We start from the raw sequence: 25,162 nt of genomic DNA, 5'->3' as shown, positions 1-25,162 counted from the left end.
AGACAAGCGAATGCAACAAATTTAATTTGTTTTAAAAACTGGTGTTATGGTCAAAGTATGAGCATGAGTCGACAGAACTGACTGCCAGTGTTTTTGTTCACAAGATTGTTGCCAGATTCTGACTGTTTTTCTTCACTTTCAGAAGTAAAATTCCAGTCTGGTTTTATCTGTATTAATGTTGCTCAATTCTACGTCTCGGCAGACCTTACAGCTCCACAACAGCGAAATCTTCGCACGTCAGAAAAAAAAAAAAAAAGTAAGAAACCACAAGAGGAAATTAAAAGAGTGCTCCCCCTTCTTGGATTTGTGTGGGTGTAATAGTTGCCACCAGTGGGAAAATGGCAAATAAATAAACAGTTGCACTGCTCTATTCGACATGAGAGGGAGACATGTTTGTCTGACGTCTTTTCAAACCAAACTGAAATAACAAAGCAAAAAAATCACAGCATGTGGAAGCTGTTTAGAAGCTGCTTTTTAGTAAACAACCGCACACAAGGAGATAAAAGCCTTGCTCATTTTCTGGCCAGACTTGAGGTACGCGTAACATAAATTCTTTGTGGCTTTTCGTAGGAAAATGTCACATTTACCACATCCAATTGACTCACTCTTTGAATTTGCTTCCTCTTTACTTGCTTAGCAACAGTCTCTATAACCTGATGACGACTTTCCATTGCCAGAGTCTACAGAAGGGTCATCCACAGTGACTAATATTTCCTTTGTGTTAAATGCTGCAGCTGCAGATCTACACGGTGCAGGGACGATGTCTGAATGTTCTTCAATTTGCAACTGAGAATAAACTTCTTCCTTGTCTTATTGACCGTAACAGGAGCATCTTCAGTCTTACACAACTGTCTGTATTACTCACTTCTTTCACAAACAGACAAAGTTAGCAGATCCGCTCTGTGTCACAGCTTCAGCAGTTTATTAAAAGATTTACATGGAATTATCTTCTTTAAAACAACAGCCGTTCCAGGAACAGGGAGGACTACATCCGGACACGCAGTACTTAATGCTGAAACCTCTCATCATTTCCTCTTTGCTCATGGCTTTATTCAAAGATATGTAGACAAAACAAAACAAAAACATATACAGATTTAATTTGGAAAAACAAAAGGAAAAGTTTGCACACAGAGGGAGAGACTTCTACTGTATCTCCACATATTCTCTCTACATTTAATGCAACATCTTTTCAGTGCTCAAAAGAAAGAAAAAGCCTGTGAGGATTTATTCAAACACAAAGGATAAAAGTTTAGAGGCGCCGCTGCTTTGTCTGCGACAACATCAACCTGAGGAGAAACATTTCTCTACAGACATACAGACACAAAGAGGCATGCTGTCTCTTGTTCTTTGGGCGTGTTGAGCATTAAATATGTACGCAGATCATATTCAGCTCTAATTAGCCAGTTGGTTTCTGAGGTTGGTTGTCTGTTAGATAGTTTACTGGCATTCGTCAAACTTGACATCTATGTTTTGCATTTTATCGCTCTGAGCAATTAAACAACCTGTTCATAGCTGTTCCCAGCATTTGAGTGACAAGGAAGAGCAAAGGAAACAGATCATGTCGGCCAAGAAATATATCTCACAAATATGCATGTACCATCCATCAGCCTGATGTTTACTTTCCTCTGCCACGTTTCAGCTTCACAGGAAGTCAACTCTGCAAAACAAAGTTTCTCTCACTTTCCCCCATTGTTGCTCTGACTGATTATTCTTACATCACATGAACGCACTATTCATGGAAGTAATGTAGCAGCAGATGGACAGATTATGGACACTTAACCAAAGTGTAGCGTGGTTGATAATTCATTAAACCACAGGAGGTTTCATGACTCAGATATTAACATGACAGCTGAAACAAACTTAAAAGAATAAAATGAGATACTGAGCTTACACAAAAATATTTACATGTACAAATTTAGTAGGACAGTCATTTTTCAATCCTGTCCTGCATGTTTTTCTGTGTTCCCCTGCTCCAACACACAGAAGTCATTAGAATGGGTCGTTATCAGGCTTCAACAGAGCGTGAGTTCACCGTGGTCATTATTTTCAATTTGTTTCATATGTCATATGGGTCACGAGATTAAAAGCCCTGATGAAGACCTACTGCGATTTAACACATTATCAACAGCCCCAGGATTGCGTCCTTGTTAAAAATATAAACTTTCGGAACATACTGAGCAAATGAATAGACACTGGGAACACTGATAATATTAAGTGTGTACATAATATCATTATATTGATTATGTGATGTTCTTATTTTGTTCCTGGAATGTTATGTTTACTTCTAAAGGGAGAAGCATGATAAGCTTCCTGTGGATTTTTTTTCCTTTGTCTCTGCCTGCACACTTGCTGTTCTTCTGAGTTTCTTTCCTTTCACCTTAACTTGTTGGAATTATGTTTTACTTGTTATGTTTTTGGTTATTGTGCAAACAATGGAATCAAGCAGATTAAAAGTAATGGCATTCACAACTTTTGAAAGCCATCTTTTAATTCGACAGGTGGTCAGTGTATCATACTGCGAAGGTACGTTGTCAGCGACCACACTGACTGACTGTCCCTGACCGCCTCTTTGAATCTGTATGTCTGAGCACACTGTGACACCCTGTAACTGCAACTGGAGAGAATCACAACAGCACATCCTGAGAGAAAACGCATCCCACTGACAATGTGTCAAAAGAAAACAACAACAAAACACATGTTTCCTGGAATAATCAAAATAGTTTTAAGCTATGAAAATATTTGAAATTCCTATGTTTTTACACAATCTACCAAAAAAGCTCTGCTGGGTCTCATATGACTCTAAACACACTATGATTGCTGTGATTTTTCTCATTTATTTTCATTATTAGAAAAATAGATTCTGTCAGGAAGAAATAATGAGATATAAATGTTCTCTTAATGAATGTGCATGCATGTGTATGTGTGTGTGTGTGTGTGTGTATCATCAGTGAGTGGTCCCCGGCAGCAGCTCGGCCTCAGAGGCGAACAGCTCCTTGTACAGCGGAGGGAACAGTGAGTGAGCAGTGAGCGGGTAACGCTGACTGAACCAGCGCAGCTTCTCCATGTGCATACTGCACAGCGAACGCAACTCTGCCATCTTCTGGTACAGCTGCAGGGAGGACACAGACACATTTATACACGGCAGTAAGGAACATGCGGATCAACTAAAAATGTTTGCTTTTCTATTAGCCAATCAGAGGGCTAAAGAGAGTGTATCTGCATCTGTACTGAGACATGTACCTTGTGCATAAGACTTTCTTGGTTGTCTCGGTGTAGAATGTGTGTGAGTCCTAACTCCACGCTTTTTTGCACTCGCTGAACCCTGCCTCTATCCTCCAGACATGGACGATCTGCACAGAAAGACAAGAAAAGTGAAGACAATTTTATTTGTATCACTCTACAGTTGTGTGAACCGTCCTGGTTCATGTAGTCTATTAAAGGTCCCACATTCATTTTCATGTTTCTACTTTTTTGGGGTTGTTTAACTGCTTTAATGCTCAAAAAACACAGAATTTTTTCTCAAACTGTCTATTGCTACAGCCCCTCTGTTCACGGTCTTTCTGAGAGTGCCTGCCTCTTTAATGCCTCCCTTTCAACCAGCTCAGACTTCTCTGATTGGTCAGCTCTCACAGGCCTGAGCAGGCACCCTCGTACCATGTTTCTGCATCAGCTCTGTTACTATGTTTGCAATGACAGCTGTGCTGGGGGTGTTGCTAAGGGCATGGACTGCATAATTTGCACATCACAACTTTACGGAAGTCTTGAGGGTTTATTTAATGGTACAGTTTGTGAATATAGGTGGTGTGGTTTTTCTATGTGGACTAAGAGATTAGATACTTCCACAGTATTTGTATAGCACCCAACCCTACTTAAGGATCAAAAAACACATGGAAATCTCACTTTCTACAATATGGGACCTTAAATATTACCCTGTTTATTAACAGCCACTAGGGGGCAGAGTGGCTAATTGTGTGGGAATGAAAGCAACAAAACATGATGGAAGATATGCAAAAAGACTTGTGTTTATCAAAAAGTTGTCTGATATTTGTCTACTGAACATGGAGGAGGGACTTTAAAGGGTGAATATTTCAGGATTATGTTTAATGTTTGTTATTAGCTTAATTCAGACCACAATTAACACTGTTCTCTCAAAATGTTAACTGTTTGGTCTGAAAGATGACTTTGTCAAATCGAAAATAAAAGGTTTTAAATATATTGTTCATCCACTGGCACACATCTGTTTCAAATACTGAGGAACAAAATGCAACTTAATTGAGAGACAGCTGAGATGATATTACCTGTGTTGATCAGCACAAGAGCACTGAAGAGAGCGATCTGGTGCTCAGTAAGCTTCAGAGCACACATGTTGTGAGCAAACTCAAACACGGCTGTGATTAAATCACCACATGCTGCAAGAGAAGAGACCACAGAGCACTGATAAACCACCGTATTTTTAATTTGTGCTGAATGCAAAAACGGTTTCCAAGCTGCCTTTGTGCTTCAGTGTATAGACAAATTCCTCACCCAAAGACTTGAAGACTTCAGCTCCGGCAAACTTCCCGTCAAAGAAGACAGTGTTGTTTTCTGTGTTGAAGAACCGACTCATCCTGACCAGAACCACCTCCATGGAGCCTGAGCAAAAAAATGGAAGAAAGAGATTGGTTAAAAGAGAGATATAAAGTATTTTAGACTGTAAGTGAAGGTGTCATTTTGTAAAGTGAACTTGCCAGTCTTCAGGAGAGCGATCTGGTCATTCTGGCTGAGCATCCGGAAGCCTGGGATGTGTTTCGCGAACTCCACCACATACTGCACTGCATCAGTGAGCCGGATGGCACAGTGCTGCCACATCTCATCAACTGACTGAAAGTGAGAATATGTAGGAGAAAAAAGATTTTAGGGTGAGATACGTTTGCAACATAACCGTCAAATCAACCAAAATTAAACACATCCCAAATAAACTCACCCTCTCTGTCATAACCACTCAGCTCTACTTCTAATTTAGAATATAAAGTATTATATTTTGTTATCTACTCTAATCATAGCATACTTGTATGTGCTAATGAAAGGTCATTTTTTGAGGATCAAAAAGGTCATTAAACTTGAATTGAACATAAGCATTCTGTGTGATCAAAGAGGGAGAAGAAGAGGAGGGGGAAAATGATGAAACACGTTCTTTCAGTTTTCTCTTTGATGAATCATAAGTAGCCTAAGCCTCAAGCCATCTGAAATGGCATGTTTTGCTTTGAGACTGCATAACTGAGTAATGTCACACAAATATAAAGGGAGTGTGAAAGCCAAAAAAAAACAGCCGTCACGTTGGTATACTTTGTTCTGGTAGGTTTGGATCTCCTCTCTGCTGAACAGCTTCCATCTGAGAGCCTGCAGCTCCTCCACTCGGTACTGGCTGGTCTCTCTGTGGGAGCGCACAATGCTGGCACACAGCTCATCTGAAGACAAAGACATATAATATTAAAAATACAACACACATATCATCGGGTATGGAAGCCAAGGAGGGACATACTTCCAATATCTTTTTTAATGCCAAGTTAATTGTTCTGAACAAATAAAGTTTGTTATCATATGAAAATCTCGGGATAATTCACTTAGTTATCTGGTGGAAACGAACAGCTAATTTCTCGACATTACAAGATAATAATAATGAAAAGGCATTGGGATCTTCAAAGCAAACCATATAAACTCTTTTTGTACTTTTGCCATTTCTTGTAAGAATGTTTTCCCTGGTTGTGTATTTGAATGGTACAATGGTACAAAAAGTATGTTATTAAACAGGTAAGAATGAAGCACAGTCTGATGTTGATCAGTGTGGGACACAATCTATGGTATTCCTGATCTTTGATAAACATTTCAAGTTAAAATTGGAAACAACCTTTTGTTCTCTCATGATACAAGGTTGATTATCTCATTATCTGGAGGTAACAATACTGATTTTCTTGAGAAATTGAAATAATTAACTTGTGATATTTAGATAATGGCATTAAAGGAGAAATATTATGCTCATTTTCATGTTCATAATTTTATCCTAGGTCACTACTAGAACGCTCAGTTTTAGCCCGCCCTTCTGGTCTCCTGTGATTGGTCAGCTCACAAATGACTGAGCCAGCACCACTAACACCAACAGCATGTAATTAATTCTTACATGCCAAACTAGCAGCTAGGGGGAAAGCATGCAAATGTATGATATTGTGACATAGTGTGATGTAACAAAGTCACAGAATTAAAGGCAGGGCTACTGACGAGGCGTTTAAGGAGCAGTGTTTTCTGTGGGAGAGGGGAGCTTCTGTTCATGCGGGCTTTGACCATTTTAACTTTCAAGATCTTTTACATGCACAGGAACCTACAGTATATAGAACACTGAAGGAAAGGAAAAAACTAAAAAGCATAATAGGTTTCCTTTAAAAAATACAAGCACAGCTGATTTCAGCTTTCGTACGTTATCCCAATGTGCTGTTTGCTCACCCATGTTTCTCAGAGAGTGAGGATAGAGGCTGTAAGGGTCCTCCAGAGGATTGTAGGCATGAATTGCCATCATATCATGAGATGCTTGTCTGGAGTCAAACCCTGAGACGAGCAAGAGAAACGACAGAAAAGTAAGGAACAGGCAAAAGAGGATAAAGGGAGAGGCACACAGTGAAGTGAGTACACATGAGTGCCTCACCTCTTATGTCGGGGTGACTACCGTTATCCCCCCTTCCCTGGGATCTCGATGTGGGAGAGACACCTGAGCCTCGGTAGATCATACCCGACATCTGCGACTCGTATGTAGAGCACACCAGGTGAGGGTGCATTTCAGCGGTGTAAGACAGTAGATCGGCGTCACCGCTGAAGGGGTAGGCAATGGGCTGAAGGAGCTGCGGGGAACGGTCTTGACGGGCCTTGGTGGGGTAGGACAAGACAGACTGGGTGTCTCCCTGTAGCTGCTGCTGTTGCTGCTGCTGCTGACGGTGTCTCTCCACCTCAGCGATCAGAGAGTCCCGCTGACGTTTGGACATCCGGCCAAACTTCACAGCTGCGGAGGACAAAAAAATGGACATACGGAAATAAACAAATGCTGAATTAAGGATCGAGTTTGTCTGCGTGTCTGTGTGTTTTTCTCTCACCATCTCTGCTCATGCCCTGCGCCAAGCACTTCTGCAGACGGCAGTGTTGGCAGCGGTTGCGGCTGGCCCGGTCGATCTGACAGTTGCTCTGCCTGGAGCACGAGTAGGATACGGTAGGCAGCTGGCTACGCCGGAAGAATCCCTGAGGAGTGAACAGAGAACGACAGAAATAGGATTTTTGAGCCAGATACAAATAAAGACTCTTGAGATCCCTTAAAGGATAACTTTTTAAACGCACAGTATGACATTTCTGCTGCTTGGGATCCCTCAATCAAATCCAAATAATGAGACCAGTGATGATGTCACACAAAGTAGCGCAGGATCATGGGAGCTGCTGTCTTCACAGTTGAAGAACCACTATTAACTTTTAGACAAAAAGTTACGTTTGCTCTCCAAGTTAAAATTTTTTTTGAAACATTTGGGATATTCTAAGTACAACTCAACAAAATATATAATAGTGGTCTAGTCGTTTTTAGACATTTTGCTGTAGAAATGCTATGTTTTATATCTTTTAGTTGTGACCAGGACATGTAGTTAGCTAGCAGGACATAAAAATATAGCTATAAAAATTAAAATTGTGTAAAGCCACTACATGTGATTTTTACATTTCAGGTTTTGTCCTTTAGAGGTGCTGGTTGGAGGATTATACACCTTTAGACAGAACAGGGATAGCTGATTCCCCTTGTTAGCAGGTTTTGTGCTAAGCCAAGTTATCAGTCTGCTAGCATACTGAATGGACACACGTGAAAATTATATGAAAGTATGAAACTGCCCCTTTATCACTGATATGTGTGTTTGTGCAGCATGTGTGTCAGATGCTGCCATCTCACCTTGCAGCCCTCACAAGTGATGACTCCATAATGCACTCCAGAGGACTTATCACCACAGATCTTGCAGGGGATAACTTCAATCTGGGCTGAGCACACAGAAGTAAAAGTGGTTATTGACATGTTCAGAAGCAGCTCAGCAAACAATTGAAACACCATTGAAACACACAACAACAAGAAGTAAGTCTGTCATTGTCAATCAATTCAAAGATACTTGATCTTGAGCTGAAATGTCTGACAGCTGACCTGATGAGTATGAGTCTCCCGTAACTGTAGGATGAAATTATCACCTTGGATTTATTAATTCAAATGTCAGCTCAGTATAATCTCAATAACGTGTAAGAATGCAATAGCTAAATGCACGGTATGTAACTTCTGGTTTGTACTTTACTTCATTAACGTAACATTACAGAGTAGAGAGAGGATAGACAAGAGAGAGAACTGAAATTATTTTAGTGTAAAATTCTTGAATTGATTTTAACAACAAAGAATTCCTTATAATTTCTGATTCATAAATCATGATGATATTGAATAAAACATCACTCTCAACCTCCATAAAGCAATGCTTTTGCCTGCTAAAGTAAAATATGCCACCATCACAGTGACACTGCATGTTTTTACCCAGAGAAGTAAACTGGAAATTGATTCCCACTGTGAGAACTTAGTGTTCTGCTGTACTTCCCCTTTTAACATCTATCAGTTTGTGTGTGACCGGAGTAAACCAAAGGTAGTTTCCTCTCCAACACCTCTTGCCCTAATAATAAAAGAGTAAAATAACATCAAATATGACGAGGAGAGTCTTCTGAGGACGTGGAATATTTGCAAATGGAGTAAGGCGGAGAATATGAAGGTGTCAACCTCAGAGAGCTTTCAAGTGGTTGACTGGCTTCTCTTTCACTCTGACTGTCCCTCTTTCATGTCACTTCTTTCTTTGTGAATCCTTCTCTGTCTAGCTCATAAAGGACACAGCTGCCAGTAATGCACTCTCTCCTTCATCACTGCCAGTAACTGGCCATCCCCCTCTCACCCCCCCCCCCCCCCCCCCCCCAATCCTCACCCCCATGCCCCTGATCTCTGTGAGCTCTCACACCCCTCAGTCTTTTTGCTAAATGGGCATTTTTCTGTCAGAACCAGACGTGTACAATACATGTCGACTCAGCGCGCGGGAGTTTTTAAAGCATGTTCTGTCAAACACATCTCCAATGAACCGATAGGGGACTGTGCATCGCAAGCTGCGTGATCCACATTGTGTAACACTTTTATGAATGATGATACTCATCCAGGAAGCAGATCATGCACTATTTTGATTTTGTTCGCTATTATCTCTCTTTTTATCTATTCCTGTCATCTCCTCTCTTCCTTCCACAGATGCACTGATGGTGTGACAGTTACGTCTGATGCTTATATTAAGCAGCAGTATTTCCGTGCATAACTGTGTCAGATTTGATCACGAGTGTGTGTGTGTGTGTCAGTGTGTCAGTGTGTGCCCTCTTTATGTGGTGCCACAGGGATCACCTGAAAGGCTCCTGAGGAGGACGGGAGTTCTGAGGTAAAATGCACTTTTTGGATGTATTTGTCCAGCAGCAGCATGTACGACAAAGCAGAAACACTCTCTGCTGGGTGGACTGGGACTTGCTACCTATGGAGCTGATTGATTAACCTCAAGATTCACCTCAAGATAAGGATTTTACAAATTTAGACAAAATACTGAAATATTGAAATAAAGCCCCCTTGGGAGACGAAATACACCCCTTCAAACTCAGCATCATGTAATATTTTATTGATTATTAGGTAAAATAAAGTTGCTGAGCTGCGACTATGATTGTGTTTCTGTCAGCAGTGCAGGATAGGTGGAGAGTACATGAGTGGTCTTTGTTTTTTCAGTATTTCAGTTCTGATTGTCAACCTCAAACAACAGGAAATCCACTGAGACCCACAACCTTTCACTGTTCATGTTGACAGGCACGCACACACACAAACAGCAATCGCACACACACCGCTCCCTCAACAACTTTCCATACAATCATAGCATTGATAATTTTCAACTGAGCTCAGATAACAGCACATTATCTAAAGCAGCATAGGTCCTGACTTAAACCAAAATAAAAACGCCTGCAAAACAGTGTCTACAATCTTCCTTTGTTCACTTGTGAGTGTATTAGTAGATATCACTGACTAAAAAAATGTGTTCTTGTGCTGTACGTTTTGAGTACAATTTTGAGGTACTTGTACTTTATATTTCTGCTACTCTATACTTCCACTTCACTACATTTGGAGGCAAATAATTTACATTTTACTCCACTACATTTATTGCCAAATAAAGTTGCTATTTACTAGATCACATGTTGCATCAGAGCCAAAGCAGCATATTTTTAAAGAGTAACTCCAACAATTTTCTGAATTAAAGTGTGTTTACAGGTCTTGGGAAGTACTACAGCATATGTGAAGAGAGTAGTGTAAAGCGTTTTGTGGCTCCAGAGGAAGGTGCATGTGATCTGATAAATTGCCTCCAGTGATGTCACTTAGTGGGTCCGTTGCATTGTGGGTAATGTAGGCACCAGGTTTTGAAAAGCAGTCCACTGGTCTGCATTGCACCCCATAACAGTGTAACACAGTTTACGAATAAATTATAAAAATCAATACCCCAGGAGATATATGCAGTAGTGCTCCCCAAGACCTGTAAACACAATTTATTGTATAAAATTGGGCGAAATGCCCTTTAAATGTATCTATCTTATTGGCAATCAAGCAAAAGAACAAGTAATTGGTCAGACTAAAGTACATTTATTCAATATCAGATACCTGAAGACTTGTGTTCAACGCTACAAAAAATACATAATTGACTGAAATCAAAGTGATACTTTAACATGACAGCTTTACTTTCTCTCAAGTCTGACTTTTGGGTACTTTTTTTTATAATACTGGTGGAAAATTCACTGCAATGGAATCTACAATCAGCAGCTGTGAACTCTTTTTGTGTCACTTGGGTGTCTCTGACCACAGGCCTTGACCGATCAAACCCATAATCTCCTGGTGTCTGTGACTGTGAGAGATAAAAAATGCCAAAAAAAGAACCAAACTACCTTCATTTCTCCCTTTGGTGGCTTTTTCAGAGACAGAGTAGGGGCAATAATATCCAGCGCGCAATACAGCTCGAAGATGAGTGCTTGTTTTACAAATACATGTGCGTTGGAACTAAAAGTAACTGGACTTTTTAACTGCCTTATGCCTAAATAGCTAATATCAGTTTACGCTCGCATGGCAGGCCTGCTCTACAGCTCAACATGACCTAAATAATAACTATTTTGTTTAGCTGCATTATGTCAGGGCTTACTCTTAACAATCGCTGAATATTCTATATTTCCACTACGTCCTTAAAACACCCTACATTATGAAACAACCATAAACACACCACACAACGTTGTGTGAACGTCTTCATGTTAAAGCATGATCATGTAGGGAAATAAATCAATCGGATGGATTTTAAAATTTCTAGATCATTCTAGATCATTCTAGGATCGATAAACCATGTGCTGGATGGTGTTATAAGCAGTGGAGAGGTTTGAGTGCAAAAGATGGAAATATTCTGGTCTGTCAGACAGAATAAAAGAGTGCCATCTCCCTCCCACGCTTCCGCACACAAAGTATATCAAGGTGCCGCCGCACAGAGATGGACTGATTTATTTCAATCATTACTCCGAGTTATCAATGACTTCTTAAAAAGCAGCATTTGTCCGTGTCGACACACAACCAGCTGAGGCGTTGCCGTATAAACGCAAACACAAATCATAAGATGTTCAGAGGTTTTAGTGCAATGACTTTTTAATGAACGCTGGACGAGAAAAAAATCCAATTCTCAAGCTTGGTGACGATAAAAAAAAGAGTTCTTCATAGAGACGTTTTTAATGTGTTAAATGACGAAAGCCTGAGAAAGAGTCATCAGTGTGCATCATTTTAAATAAGCAAAGCATAGTTCCAAATATCAAACACTGATTTCACAGTTTCAACCAAGACAGAGTTACTCTCCATACTCAGAGTACTTTTGTGTATGTGCGTGTGTGTTTGTATGTGTGTCGGTGGGTGGTGTGTGGTATGGGGAGTGAGGAGGTGGACGATACAGGTTGCCCCTCTCAACTCCTCACTCTGTGCCTGAAATCACCTTGTCAGCAGTCTTTTCTTTGCACTGTAAACGGACAAAAAACCTCAACTTTCCTCTGACGGAAGCTTACCTTTAGTACACACGCAAGCAAGACTGCAAACAAAGTGTGTGTACTCGCCTCACACCATTATGCACACAACACACACACACACACACACACACACACACACACACACACTCACAGACACACAGAGATTGACAAACAGGTGGTTAGTCTCTCACACACACACAAACTGTTAATCAATCCCAAACTTTCTATTAAAAACACATATGTCTATATTAATACAAACAGGGCGCAAAAAGCTCTCCATCAACTGAATAACGGCTAACAAATGTTAAAATTTTACCAAACACTCGGTTGATTTATTTGCTGGTGGGTGAAACAGATCCACCAGCCACCTGCATAATTTACCGCCATCTGTTGAAAGGTGCTTATTTAGTGTCCTGCATTTATACATTTACAATCATTTTATTCATCTACGACACCACCTTCTCATAACTTAAGAGAATGTGATCTTAAAATAATTAAATCATTCATTTAATTTCATTATTGTTAATGATTAAGATTTTGGGGGGGATTATGTTGCTCTCCTCTGTATCAATTAATATAAATTATACTATACAATATTTTAATTTAGCATGTTGCTGAGCCAAGATGTTAAAAACACCTCAAAGTTTTTTGTTTGTTTTTTATATAAATGATCAAACATCATTAGGTCAATAAACACACGTGTGTTTTCTATTGTATCAGAATTTATGAGATGGGGGGAAAAACGTTATTGTGAAATATTTGTAGTCACCAAAATAAACTATAATACATAATTATAATATACATAAAAGGCTTTTCTTTTGTATTTGCCATCCAAAATTCAGCAAATTAAAGGTAAATGTATCAAATCCAACTCCTGATTCATCTGTTCTGTCGTGCAAAGCGAAATTGCATCTGTTAAATCTTTAAAAATGATTCTGACTTACCAACACAAAATCAAAATATGCCTGTCAGAAATTATTTCCTTTCTGAAAATCCGACATTTAAGACTACAAATTTATTAAAATAGCCGTTATCTGTATTTTTAAAAAAAAACCCCAAAACATTTAAACAAAAAAAAAATGAAATAAAGATGATATATTGACGAACTACAGTATTCTATTGAAAAGTCAGACGGCACTCGTCTGCTTTAAATATTTAGTTACCGAACATTTCCGGACATGTATATATTTCACAGCTTCCTACGGGTCTACGAGTGTTAAATGCTGTGAGAACTCATCACCACTTAGTTTCATTCATTATTTGAAAACAACAGAGTGAGAAAAACTACCTACAGAACGATGTCTCAGAAAATTATCAAAGCTGATCTGAACACTAATAAGCATCGCATTTACCATCTTTTACTTTGAAGTGTGGCTGAAGTTGGGGGTGTCTGAAAGAGGCAATGTTTTGACAATGGGTATGAATCAGCTCAACTGTTCTTTTTACCATATTTTTCGGAGGGGAATGTGTCACCTGCGATTTTTGATGTTCGCTTTGATCTGAAGCCAAATGCTTCTGCTGCTTTTGGAAGTGCTCTGCAGGTTTGTGCACCCAGAGGAACAAGGAAATCCTTTGTGACAAAGAAGCTGTATAATAGTCAACGCAGGAATCCCCCCAACACAACAACAAAGCCATATGAATTCTCTGTGCGTAAATTCTGACGGCATCAAGCCCACTGTCGGCATGCGACAGCAGAGAGAGTTAGATCATTAATTGTTCATTGCTGGGGTGAAGACACAAGTTGTATATTTTGCAGTGGGAGGCTGCTTTTCTCTCCCTCATGCGCATAGTATCCACACACAGCTGCAGGGCTGAGATATGCTTCATCTAGGCGCCATCTAACAAGCAGCTGCAGATCTGTGTGTGTGTGTGTGTGTGTGTTTGTGTGTGTGTGTGTATGCGTGTGTGTGTGTGTGTTTGTGTGCGCGTGTGTGTGTTTGCATGTTGCAGGGGAGGTCGTGTGTAAGCGACTTGCAAAGACATTATTTCTCGTGCCCTTCTCCGCTCTGTGTGTCGTCTATTTTCATTCTATCAATCCTGAAGTACTTTTCAAAACAAATCAAATTCTTTATCACTTTGATAATCACATTTTCTACAATCTTATCAGCATTTCCTCTGCATCCTGTCTACTGTATGTGTGTGGAGTCAGTCCATTCAAACTGATGCACTGCGGTTGCGAGGCATCCTGTTTTCCTGTCTCTTTCGGTTTTAAGTTGGTTAGTTTTTCGGTGGAAGTGTATTTGCAAAAAAAGGGTTTGCAGCATCTCAAACATCATATTATGACCCGGCCTCTTGGGTCTTAATTGTTTTTTTGTTTTGTTACTCAAAAGACTTACAATTGAAATACAGTTACCCGAGACAAAACACAAATGGCGGACATCTGTTTCTTCACAGTGAACCTTTTTTTAAACAACTTATTGCACCCTGATTCTCAGCATCTTGAGTCGCCTCAGCCTGTCGCCTGAGGTGCACTGTACATGTGGGAGTGAGACAGCGGGTTAAAATATCTGAGACGTGATTCAAATCTTAAATGCATCAAAGGGAGCTCAAAATTGAGTCATGTTGCCAAACCATAAGACTGAAACACATATCAATGTGAACGTAAACCAACAGTCATACGATCAAGAACTCTGGAGAGAACCTGAATTTCAAAACAAACAAGAACATCTGCCTTCTTAAGGTATGCTTTAAAACGCAGTGAGCATGTGTGTGTGTGTGTGTGTGTGTGTGTGTGTGTGTGTGTCTTTAAGAAGCTATCTGGGATGCAATACGAACCTACTAAAAATATCTTTGGTTGATTAATGCTTGAACTTTAATTAAAACATCAAAATGGTTTTAAAAAATTGCTTGACGTAATAGCATAATCGTTCAAATTTAGAGCAAGTTTCACTGTTTAACCAGGTGTTACTTCAAACCTGAATTAAGAAGCTTAATCGCACAGCCTGATAACGTTCAAAAAGAAGGCAACGTGATTGAAGACGCAGGTGTCGCAGTCTGCACGAAAACAGTTATTTCAGGGACTTGGCAAAAGCTAAAAACAGTTTTAAACCAGAACGTGACATTATTAGGCGTCTCGAACACACAGCAGTCCATCAGAAGGATCAGGTCGCAGTCATATCATCACTTTAAACAATCGCAAACTATTAAACCTTGGTGTGATGGAGAGAAACGTTGCCAAAACAAAAAGCATGCAATTGATCTTATCAATAAAATATCTTTGATTGTGCTGCCCACACACACACACACACACACACACACACACACACATATACATACACACCAAAGAACTTAATCCCTACCTCGCATCATCCTCACTCCTCCACTCGTCTTAGACGTTTGTCCCACTTTCACAATCTCACTTTTCCTCTCACTTTGTCTTTCTTTTCACACACTTTTTTTCTCTTCACACCACCTATCAGTCCTCTCAATCTTTTCTTCTCTTTTCGTTCGTCCTCTAGCAAAGCCGGGTCAGGTGCACTCTGTAGCTTAAGCACACATATTCAGACTTTTGAGTGTCAGTCACCGCCTCACCTTCCTCGTCTGTGTGTATGTGTGTGTGTGTGTGTGTGTGTGTGTGTGTGTGTGTGTGTGTGTGAGAGAGAGAGAGAGAGAGAGAGAGAGAGAGAGAGAGAGAGAGAGAGAGGAGAGACACAAAGAAAAAGGGGGGACTGTCCCCTCGCCTGGCTTCTTTCTCAAGGTACTTTTTCCTCATACCTTTGTTGTTATCCTTCACCCCCTCACTCGACACCACACATCGAGAAACAATTTGTCTTATACTGTCTAGCACCTTTTAGGCTCTCCCTGAGAATTTAAGTCAAACCATTCTCAACAGGAATGATTAAGAGATGATGCAGTAGATCTTATCTACACTCAAAGTCACACGTACGATTTCCTTTTAGATTATTCAGGTTGCTGAATCTTCTGATGCACATGGGTGTGTTTCAGACAGTAACAAGGAAACACATTGAGATTGTGAAAGTCACTAAATAAAGTCCTATTTTTTTTTTTTTTCAGACAAAAAAATCTCTAATCTCGAGTGTGTGGGAACATCTACAGCCATTTTTTTGGGAGACCAAAAATGGCAGTTTTTCACGGTAAGACGGACCATCTCCAGCCATTATTGTGGCGACCAACACACAAATTGAAAGCCAAACCATGTTTTATTCACTCCTAGCAAAGTGTTTTTTGTGCCTAAACCTAAGCAGAGCATTAGAGAGAAATAGAAAAATTCAACCTATACAAACGTTGCAACATTTAGTTTACACTTTTTTGTGGATTTACCGAAACATCCTTAGCTTACATTTACTCTGACAATTTAGTTGCTGGGCTGGCTTACAATACTTGAGTGATTACAATTAGTTATCTTTCCCTCCCTCCACCTGTAGCACCCGACTGATAAAAGACACAAGACCTCCGTCCTTACTGCCAACCTCCGAAACAAAATCCTGACTTATAACTCCACTCTATCTGGTTTTATGTGCCAACAACAACAATCGATACAGTCGTTATTATTTATGCTCGTTTTATCATCACACCACCTAACCTGAAGGTTGGCAGAGTGTTAAACGCAGCATCGCTACTGTTGATAACCCACCCAGGTGTGCTAAAGCTGCGGCAGAAAGTGTTAAACCAAAGAAGTTAAAAAAAGACAAGATGCTATCGCTGTCATCTGCACTCAGATGCCAAAGTGCCAAAGCCAGAGTAGTTGTATTTTCATCACTGTGTGTATGTGTGGTGGTGGTGGTGGTGGGGGGGCAGCACAGGTGCAACACACAGCACCTAATAGCCAAACTCCAGTGACACCACAGTGCTCGTATGTGTGTGTGTGTGTGTGTGTGTGTGTGTGTGTGTGTGTCTGTTGCTTCACAGGTGCAATGTTGTATGTTCGCTAACTATGAAGTTTACCACAATGCATGCACAAATATCTAGCACAAACACAAGCAATGTCATCACCACATGCAGACACACACATGCATGCTAACAAACACACACACACAAGCACACACACACACACACACACACACGAGCACACACACACACACATACACAGATGCAGAATCTCATGGAGAACTTACTCAAATGAGTCTTCTTGGACACGGCTCCCCCTGAAGGAAGAGAAATGGAGTAAGTGAATAAAAAATTACACAATAAACAGGATTACTGATGAGCTCCAGGGGTGAATATTTTAGAGGCAGAAACATAAAGATGCAGTGAACTCGTGGGCTTCACACGTCAGACTGAAACTGGGGCTAAACCCCACACTGAGCCCCGGATTACACAACACTGTGAGACTTTTTATTAAAGAGGGTCAGATCTGATTTTAAACCAGCCGGTCTTACAAAATGAAGCACATTAATCAAGAACTGTTTCTACATGCTCGTATTTATACCTTCGGCTGCTTAACACTTCTGTTGCATTACATTATATTTACCTGACACCTATAAAACATTGTAAACGAGCGCATAGCTTTCCCAAGGCCCAGCAGTCCCCTTTCAACTCGTCCAATATCAAACTAGATAGCCCTGCATCATCCACCTATGCACCCATAACTGCTAAGGTAACCATACCTTAACATCACCAGATCAAATTGTACTCACTCATTAATACCTGCCACCTAAATACAATACAATACAAATTTTTCATCAGCATCCTTGGATTGTTCGCCCAAGAAATTATTTAATATGTTGGAAAAAGTCCAATCTTGAAATGTCATACAAAAGGGGGAAAGTTTTTTTTGAGAAATCCATTCAGTAGTTTTAAATACTTTTTTTAAATACTTAATTTACTTACATAATTGTACTTTATGTTCCCAGGACTACTGCTACTTAAAGGTCCAATTTGATAGGAACATTGATTTTTGAGTCTCATTCGCAACTTGTCATGTACGGACAGCGTTAGTTGGAGATGACTCAAAAATAAACTTTTCTTTCAAATAGGACCTTTAAATATAATTTTAGATGAGGGACTCAGATTTTTATTAAACCATTATTGTGGCCAAATGAATTAATGATAATGATATCACAATAAAAGAAAATCGTTATAAGTTAAATCCATCTTTACCTTTGTTTACTGTGTGTTCTGACTCTTTTATGTGTAACAAAAAGAAATAAAAACTTAACTAAGAAACAAAAGATCCACCCTGCACACTATATTATCATAAGTGTATATTTAACACATTATCAATATTTAATTTTCATGTTTATTCACAATATTACATCTATATATCGGGTCACCGCGACGCTAACAGGGCTTTCATGTAATGCTGCTTTTACTTACTGTAATCCGAAATACTTCCTCCACTAGTGAAACCTGCACTGTAGCTGGGTGAGCTTTGCAATGAAACATCATGCCCACGGTATTGAACTGTAAATCAAGCGTAACATCAAAACCTAAAAAAAACATACAAATGAGCACATCACTCCACGGTCATCTATGTGTAATCAAGAAAGGTACTTAGATTGCATCAGCTATTACGCAAGGTGTTAAAGGAGAGCAACTGAGACAGAAACTCACCCCAGATTCAAGTTAAACTTTGGCTATAACAGATTCAGCCGCGATTAAACACATTGTCAAATCCTTAATGACAGTTTGGGCCAGGGTTTGCAGCACACAGTGCATTTTGGGTACTTTTTCCAATGAACAAAGGCCTGTGTGCAGATAAGAGGCCTTACTGATTAAATTAGAAGATTCCTATTTACACCGGTGGGTGTCTGTGTTATGTTTGTGTGACTCTCAGGCACCCACACACGCGCAGGAGATGAAGGCAGAGGAAGGTGGGTGTCTGTGAAGCAACAGGTCCTCTTTTTTGTCTGCCTGTTTGACCACAATTGTGAGAAAGTCGAAGATGCAGTCGGTGTGGGTAAATGCGTGGAGGGTCTGAACCAAGGGGTTTATTTCTGTGCGTATGTGTGCGCGCGTGTCTGAGAAACAGAGAGGTTTGAAGGCAGGTGAGATAAGTATCAATGGAAGATGTAGAGCTAGCCGGCCTTTGTCTGGCGCCTGATCAGGGCCTCTGTGGTTTCTACTGTTTTCCTCCCATCATCAAATCAGTTTTGCTTCATAAGCAGAAACCATGGAATGAAAGCAGAGCGATGCATGCACACGCGGAAAGTGCAAAGAAATTTCAACACTAACCGAGCGAAGGTGATTGCTAAATAAAAATGAAAAAGATCCACACTTTAAACAAGACTTTTTGAACTTTTAAAATGTTTCCATGAGCATGAGGGTCTTTGAGCTAAATTAATATGTTGAACAATTACAAAAGCAATGCATTACTATGATTTCGGGGGGGGGTGAAGGCCGATTGACCTTCATTTAATTTGTTAATTTATTAAAAAATTATTCGTAAGATCTTTTTTTTCCTCTTGTAATTACTGGACCCTCACTTTGAAGGTTAAAGCTGTTGGTTTTGTTCTTTGTAACATCAATGAGTCAAGCTCACCTGCAACACACTGAATTTCACACTGAGCCAATGTCATTTCCGAAACATGTTATTAGCGTATTATTTTTAAGGTATTAAAGGTGATCTCTGCGCAGGGTGGAATAAACGGTTGTGGTCGGTGGTTGGTGGTGGAAAAATAATCTCACCCAATCACCACCATTGGCTTCCGTAAAAACTAAATGTGACACAGCGACACGTACACACCTGTCAGCCAGACCATAAACGTACCACCATGTACACACACAAACAGACACTTGCTATACACGACCCTGGTGATTACGGAGGCACGAACATCAACGCTGCTCATCAGTCAAAATCTCACTCACGTCTCTACACTGGCTGCTGAAGTGACAGTTGCTGCGTTACATAACAGCACTGAAGACCACTGAACCCAGAGAGTAGTCTGACCAATGTGCCTGAGTATAAACCTGACACATACAGCACAGAAACAGAGACCAAATGTTCACAATGAAGCCAGATGAGCTACTAATCTGATCGAACCAGACCAAAATAAATGTAAGACAAAAATCTCTTGTGCTGATTCAAAAATAAATTCATAGATTCATAAATAATAAAGAAATAAGAAATGTCACTCAGCACTTAAAAGGATCGATATAAGTTGTAATCAATCCATAAATACCGTACATTTGCAGTCAATGAGGGGAAAATAAATGAAATGTTCCATATTTTTGCTTAAGATAAGATTTTTAAGAAGACAAGAGGTCAAAGTGCGACAAACAAAAAGTGTGACAGTAACAGCAGGACTCACAGCTTCAAGGTGTTTTTAAATGTTTTTAGCAGAATGTTTTGAAGAGAACATGTGACAATGACTTACATGACTGAATAATAAGAAAAAAATATAGTAAGAAAAAGTATTTTTGGTCTGCTGATTCTTCCAGTACTTAATTCTCTTTACTCTCGCTGACTTGTGATTGCTGCTACGCACACACACACGCTGAAAAAAGCGTGGGTTTTGCAGGTGAGGAGACTCAAGCTGTTGTCGTGAGGTGCCCATCTGCCATCTATCGACTCGACTTCTTGTTTTATGTTTCTGTTTTTAGTTTGTTCCCAATTGACTAGGGAAATATAGTTTTTACATTTTGAATGTTAATGCTTAAATTTGACCATCTTCACCATCTTTACAAATCAGTGCTTGATTAGTTTCCAACAATGGCATTGCTGTCACTGCTGAAAAGAATGTTTAAAATCGAATCCTGACCTTTGAGTCAAACCGAATCGTGGATTTTAAGAACTGTGACAGTCCTTTTTATAAAATCACTGAGCAGACAGCTGAAGAGGCTAAATGCTTCACATCACTTTGATTTACAAAAAGCACCAGTATTTCCCAAATAAGTGCAGAATGACATGTGTAGTATATGTAAAAGACGAAAGGTCAGTGAAGAACACCACAGACAGTTCGTATCCAACAATGAAGCACTGATGGAATGGAGCAGAGTTTTACTCGACAGGAAGAAAGGGACAACAATGTGGAGCAGAACCAGAGACGAAACCGAGCGCTCGAGATAAATGAGAAGACACCCACAACAGCCACTAAAACCAAGACACTCATCACCTTCGAATGAGCCATCTCAGCAGTATGAAAAACTGCACAACCACACTGAAACTCCACTTTAACCAGATTAAAACACCATCACAGCAATTCTGGGTCCTGATCAGTAAGCTCCTGGTGTTTTTTCTTGTTTTTTTTACACAAACCTTTAACCCTTTCACACCCATCCTATTTCCCTTTAAGAAGCTTTAACGTTGCTAAAATCGCATTTCTCCACTTTCCGCTTTCCACAGTATCGTGTGTGTGATGATGTTCCAGCTCAAGATCATTTCAGACAAATTTCCCCCAAAGTTACCCTGTCATATTTGGTATATTTGGAAACTTTGGCACTCTAAAAAAAATAAAAAATGTGTGGGTTGTTTGGTTGCACAGCGCGAATTTCACCAAGGTTGAATGACTGTAAGTGTTTTTTTGGCATTATATATAAGAATCTGTATTTACCAGCAGTGCAACCGAGTATATCTCCTTGACTTTTTCTATCAACACACAACACACTTACTCCTATGTTATGTTTCTGTTTCTCTTGTGACTACATTTCACTTTAAACATTCCAACCACTACACGATATCATAAAAAATGTAAAGAAGTACATTTATTCAAGTACTGTCCTTAAGTAAAGTTTTGAGGTACTATTTTTTTTTTTTTACAAAGCTTCTTGTTACTGTCACTCCACCAGATTTTTAAGGCAAGTATGTACTCCCCCATATTCATTTAAATAACTTTAGTTACTAGTTACTTTTCAGATTGCAATCTGCATCAATCAATAATCAGAAAAATTCTAAATACTGGATTCAATAATTGGCCAGGCTGATGTACATTTATGTGTAATTGTACTTTCACATTTCCACTTTTACTTTTTATACTTGGTACATTTATTGCCATAGACTTTTTATACTTAAGTCATTTTATATCAGATATTTTAAGACTTTTGCTCAATACCTATCTGTATGGATGCATGTCACTCTGCCAAAGTAATATTTTTATATGATATCTTTTCTTTTACTCAAGTATGACTTATGGGTACTCTTTACAAAACTGGCTATAATAAATACTTGATGAAGATTGATTTTGTCTGTCATCTCTCTTTCTAATGATGATACTGCTAAATCATTCCACTAATGACGTGACTTATTTTAACAGAAAAGACAGTTGTAGAATGTAAGTGCCTTGCTCTAGTAAATTTTGCTGCTGTCACTGTTCATTACTCATTTTTTATGTAAAATAATAGAGTTCCCAGGAAATTGTGTCTGGAAAATATCACCACTGTTGAGCTATTTAGTTACATGCCTCTTTCAAGGTTTGAGAAGTGGCAGAAGTATCAATGGCAGACATCTCAAAACTGGGGGAAAATAAAACCGAAACTATCTGCATGTCTCAGTGTTACTGTCACTGACGAACTGATCAAGTGTCATTCAAAATGCACGACTCTCACTACATTAACAGCTGCTTGCCGTTCAGTTGACTGCGTGAATACACCTGACAATATAAAACAGAAACTTTTAAGCTTATTTGTGTACAAGTGTCAGCAAAAACAGGACTCATACACCTCAAGAAAAATACATAATCTCTGTTTGTCCTGTACCTCTATATTTACACTGCAGTACCAGCGAATATTTCTATTACTGTCAAAATAAATGATTAAAAGACAGAAGCCACTCCAGACACAGTCTGTTCACCCTGCTGCCGTACCACCAGACAACGGAGCAGCTTCATTCCTGAGGCTGTGAGACTCCTGAACACATCGTCAACGCTCCATCCTAACCTTTTTGTTTTCTTGTGCAGCATAAAGGGACCATAACTTGCATTACGTGGTAAAACCCTGTGTTGGAGGGTGACAAATAAATAAACCTTGATCCTTGAACATCAATGAATAGAAGTGGAATTTAAGTATATTGCTCTGGTAAACAAACTATCTGCATGTCTGTAAGTAAAATCTAAAATGCAGGCAGTTTAATGGAATATTATTCAGCGTTCATCCCCTTATGTTTACTCATAATGCTATGTTAAATGCACGCACAGTCTTTTCTTGACTCTGCACCTCACATCTATCAAACTGAAGCATCAACGATGATGTTCATCCTTGATGTAGCAGTGCAGGTGAGCTCTGGCACACTGTGTCGCCATGCTATGAGAGCAGTAGTTAAGGTGTGCAGTAGGTCTCTGTGGCAGAGGCAGCAGGTGTCTCATCCTAAGCGACTGCCAAAGGTTTGATTTTAGCCGGGGAGAGGCCTTGAATAGAACAGCATTGACCAAAAACAGAAGCAGAAATAAGAACTAATCCTTGAGGATTACTCCGGCTTACTGCCATTCTTACGCACTCACAGCACCTTAACCACACTCCGGTGAATGAGATGAGGGGGGTAAGACGGATGAAAGAAGATAATAGTGAACACAGTGAGACACAGAGTCAGCTGGTGGAGGACAGGTGAGCAGGAGTGGGTAGAGAAGGGCATGCTGGGAGATCAGAGGGACATGAAATCACACTTTAGAATATAAATATACATTATTTATTTTTTTAACTCAACACAAGCCTTGCATCTTGTAGGTGCCTTAATTTTCAAGTGCGGCAGTCTGATGTGCAGAATCAAACCTCAGTAATAGATCCTCTTACCTCTTTTGATGGGGTTGTCAGCTAGGGGCGCGCCAGGCTCCTCATATTCCATAACTCTCCTGTCAAAACACTGGGTGGCCCTACACTCACACTCTCTCACCCACGCACACGCACACACACACACACACAAACCACAGACGCCTCGCTATGTTAGTCTGTTTTTAAACTCCACCTGCCGCCATTTGACTCGCGTTGGAGACAAACACCGGAGCGGTCACACTACCTGTTGGTCGTTCTAGCGCCCGGGCCGGCGCAGGCATTTGAAAACGTGCAGTGCCATCTTCGCCTCCTTCCTGTCCCTTTACAGCGGCTCCAAGAACCCGCTCGTCATCTCCTTTACCCCCTCTGCCTTGTCTAACAGTACACCTTCTCTTGTGTGCTTGTTTTGAAATAATTTAATTCCCCCCGAGGCAGCAGCAGCAGCACAGAGGAGAGAGTGCAGCTGCACCGGCCGGCCGTTCACAAGCCGTGCGCCCTGGCCTCCCCCTCCCCGTCCTGCGCTCTCTGTGCGCCCTGACCGTCCCGGGCTGTGGAGAGTTATGTCACCGGCTGTTACGTAATAGCAGCGGATCGGGTTTTGCTTTGTAGTGCTCAGTTGAGAAATATAATCCCATGTTGCTGCCACAAATTTCCGCCACACTAATCGAGAAATTACAAGGAGACATTGAAATTCCGGCGCAGGGTTGACCTTTTTACCTCACGGTTTAGTGGGTAGTAACACATTTAACATGCATGTAAACCCCTGTTCTCGGACGAGAGGCTTGTTCAAGCCAGCTGCAGGGGGTCTGCACGTGTAATACACGCAGGAGAGTGTTTTAATAATGCCACGCAATGGGTCATTTTAACTGAGGAAGGGAAACAACTGCAGACACAAAGAAAACGATGAATAATCGATATGTCTTCTCGGTTTACATCACTGTTGTGAACGTTCCTCCGAGACGCACATGCTGAACAGCCAATACAAGAAAAGGCCTCTTGCTTAAGTCTTAGACGTCAGAGGCAAGTGTACTTTCTACTGCGTTTCATTGACCTAACAGCTGGAGATACTGCTTACTTTGGAGGGAGGACTTAAAGGGCAACACCACCATTTTGACATAGGCCATTAATATATTTGCAGGTCTTGTAGACTGCTACTGCATCATCAAAAAGAGTGGCATTAAGCCTTTTGTGGCTGCAGAGGAAGCTGCGTAATCTGATCAATTGCCTCCAGTGATGTCACTCAGTTACTAATAGAGCTTTTCAACCAAAAGCCCACTGAGCCCATTCCCCACCTCCTGCTGGCAAAGGCAGCCTGTCCGGGATTTTTATCTGAAGCGTTACAATGCACGTCACTTACATCACATTTCACATCACAAATGCATCGGAAACAGTTGTAACAGAAGAGCAAACAACGATAGACACATTG

General features: G+C 40.3%; 1 protein-coding gene across 3 annotated transcripts; it reads right to left on the bottom strand.

The window, feature by feature from the left end:
- Positions 1–896: 896 nt before the first annotated feature.
- Positions 897–24,248, bottom strand: rorc (RAR-related orphan receptor C). Of its 3 annotated transcripts, XM_030395095.1 has the most exons (13): positions 23,981–24,248; positions 23,758–23,852; positions 17,211–17,240; positions 7,949–8,034; positions 7,119–7,260; positions 6,677–7,027; positions 6,478–6,579; positions 5,326–5,447; positions 4,728–4,860; positions 4,525–4,632; positions 4,299–4,409; positions 3,241–3,350; positions 2,945–3,109 (listed from the first exon to the last, which is right to left on the bottom strand). In XM_030395095.1, exons 2-13 carry the CDS (start codon positions 23,807–23,809, stop codon positions 2,945–2,947), a joined length of 1,512 nt encoding a protein of 503 aa, XP_030250955.1. In that variant the 5' UTR covers positions 23,810–23,852; positions 23,981–24,248. The 3 variants fall into 3 exon arrangements, with proteins under 3 accessions (XP_030250956.1, XP_030250957.1, XP_030250955.1); XM_030395096.1 differs by having other exon boundaries at positions 897–3,109; positions 23,758–24,248; XM_030395097.1 differs by lacking the exons at positions 17,211–17,240; positions 23,758–23,852; positions 23,981–24,248 and adding an exon at positions 15,435–15,625 and having other exon boundaries at positions 897–3,109.
- Positions 24,249–25,162: the final 914 nt, after the last annotated feature.

This window comes from Sparus aurata, chromosome 17 (assembly GCF_900880675.1).
Source record: "Sparus aurata chromosome 17, fSpaAur1.1, whole genome shotgun sequence".
NCBI lineage: Eukaryota > Metazoa > Chordata > Actinopteri > Spariformes > Sparidae > Sparus > Sparus aurata.
Note: the sequence above shows the minus strand (reverse complement) of the source record. Positions and strands in the feature narration are given on the sequence as shown.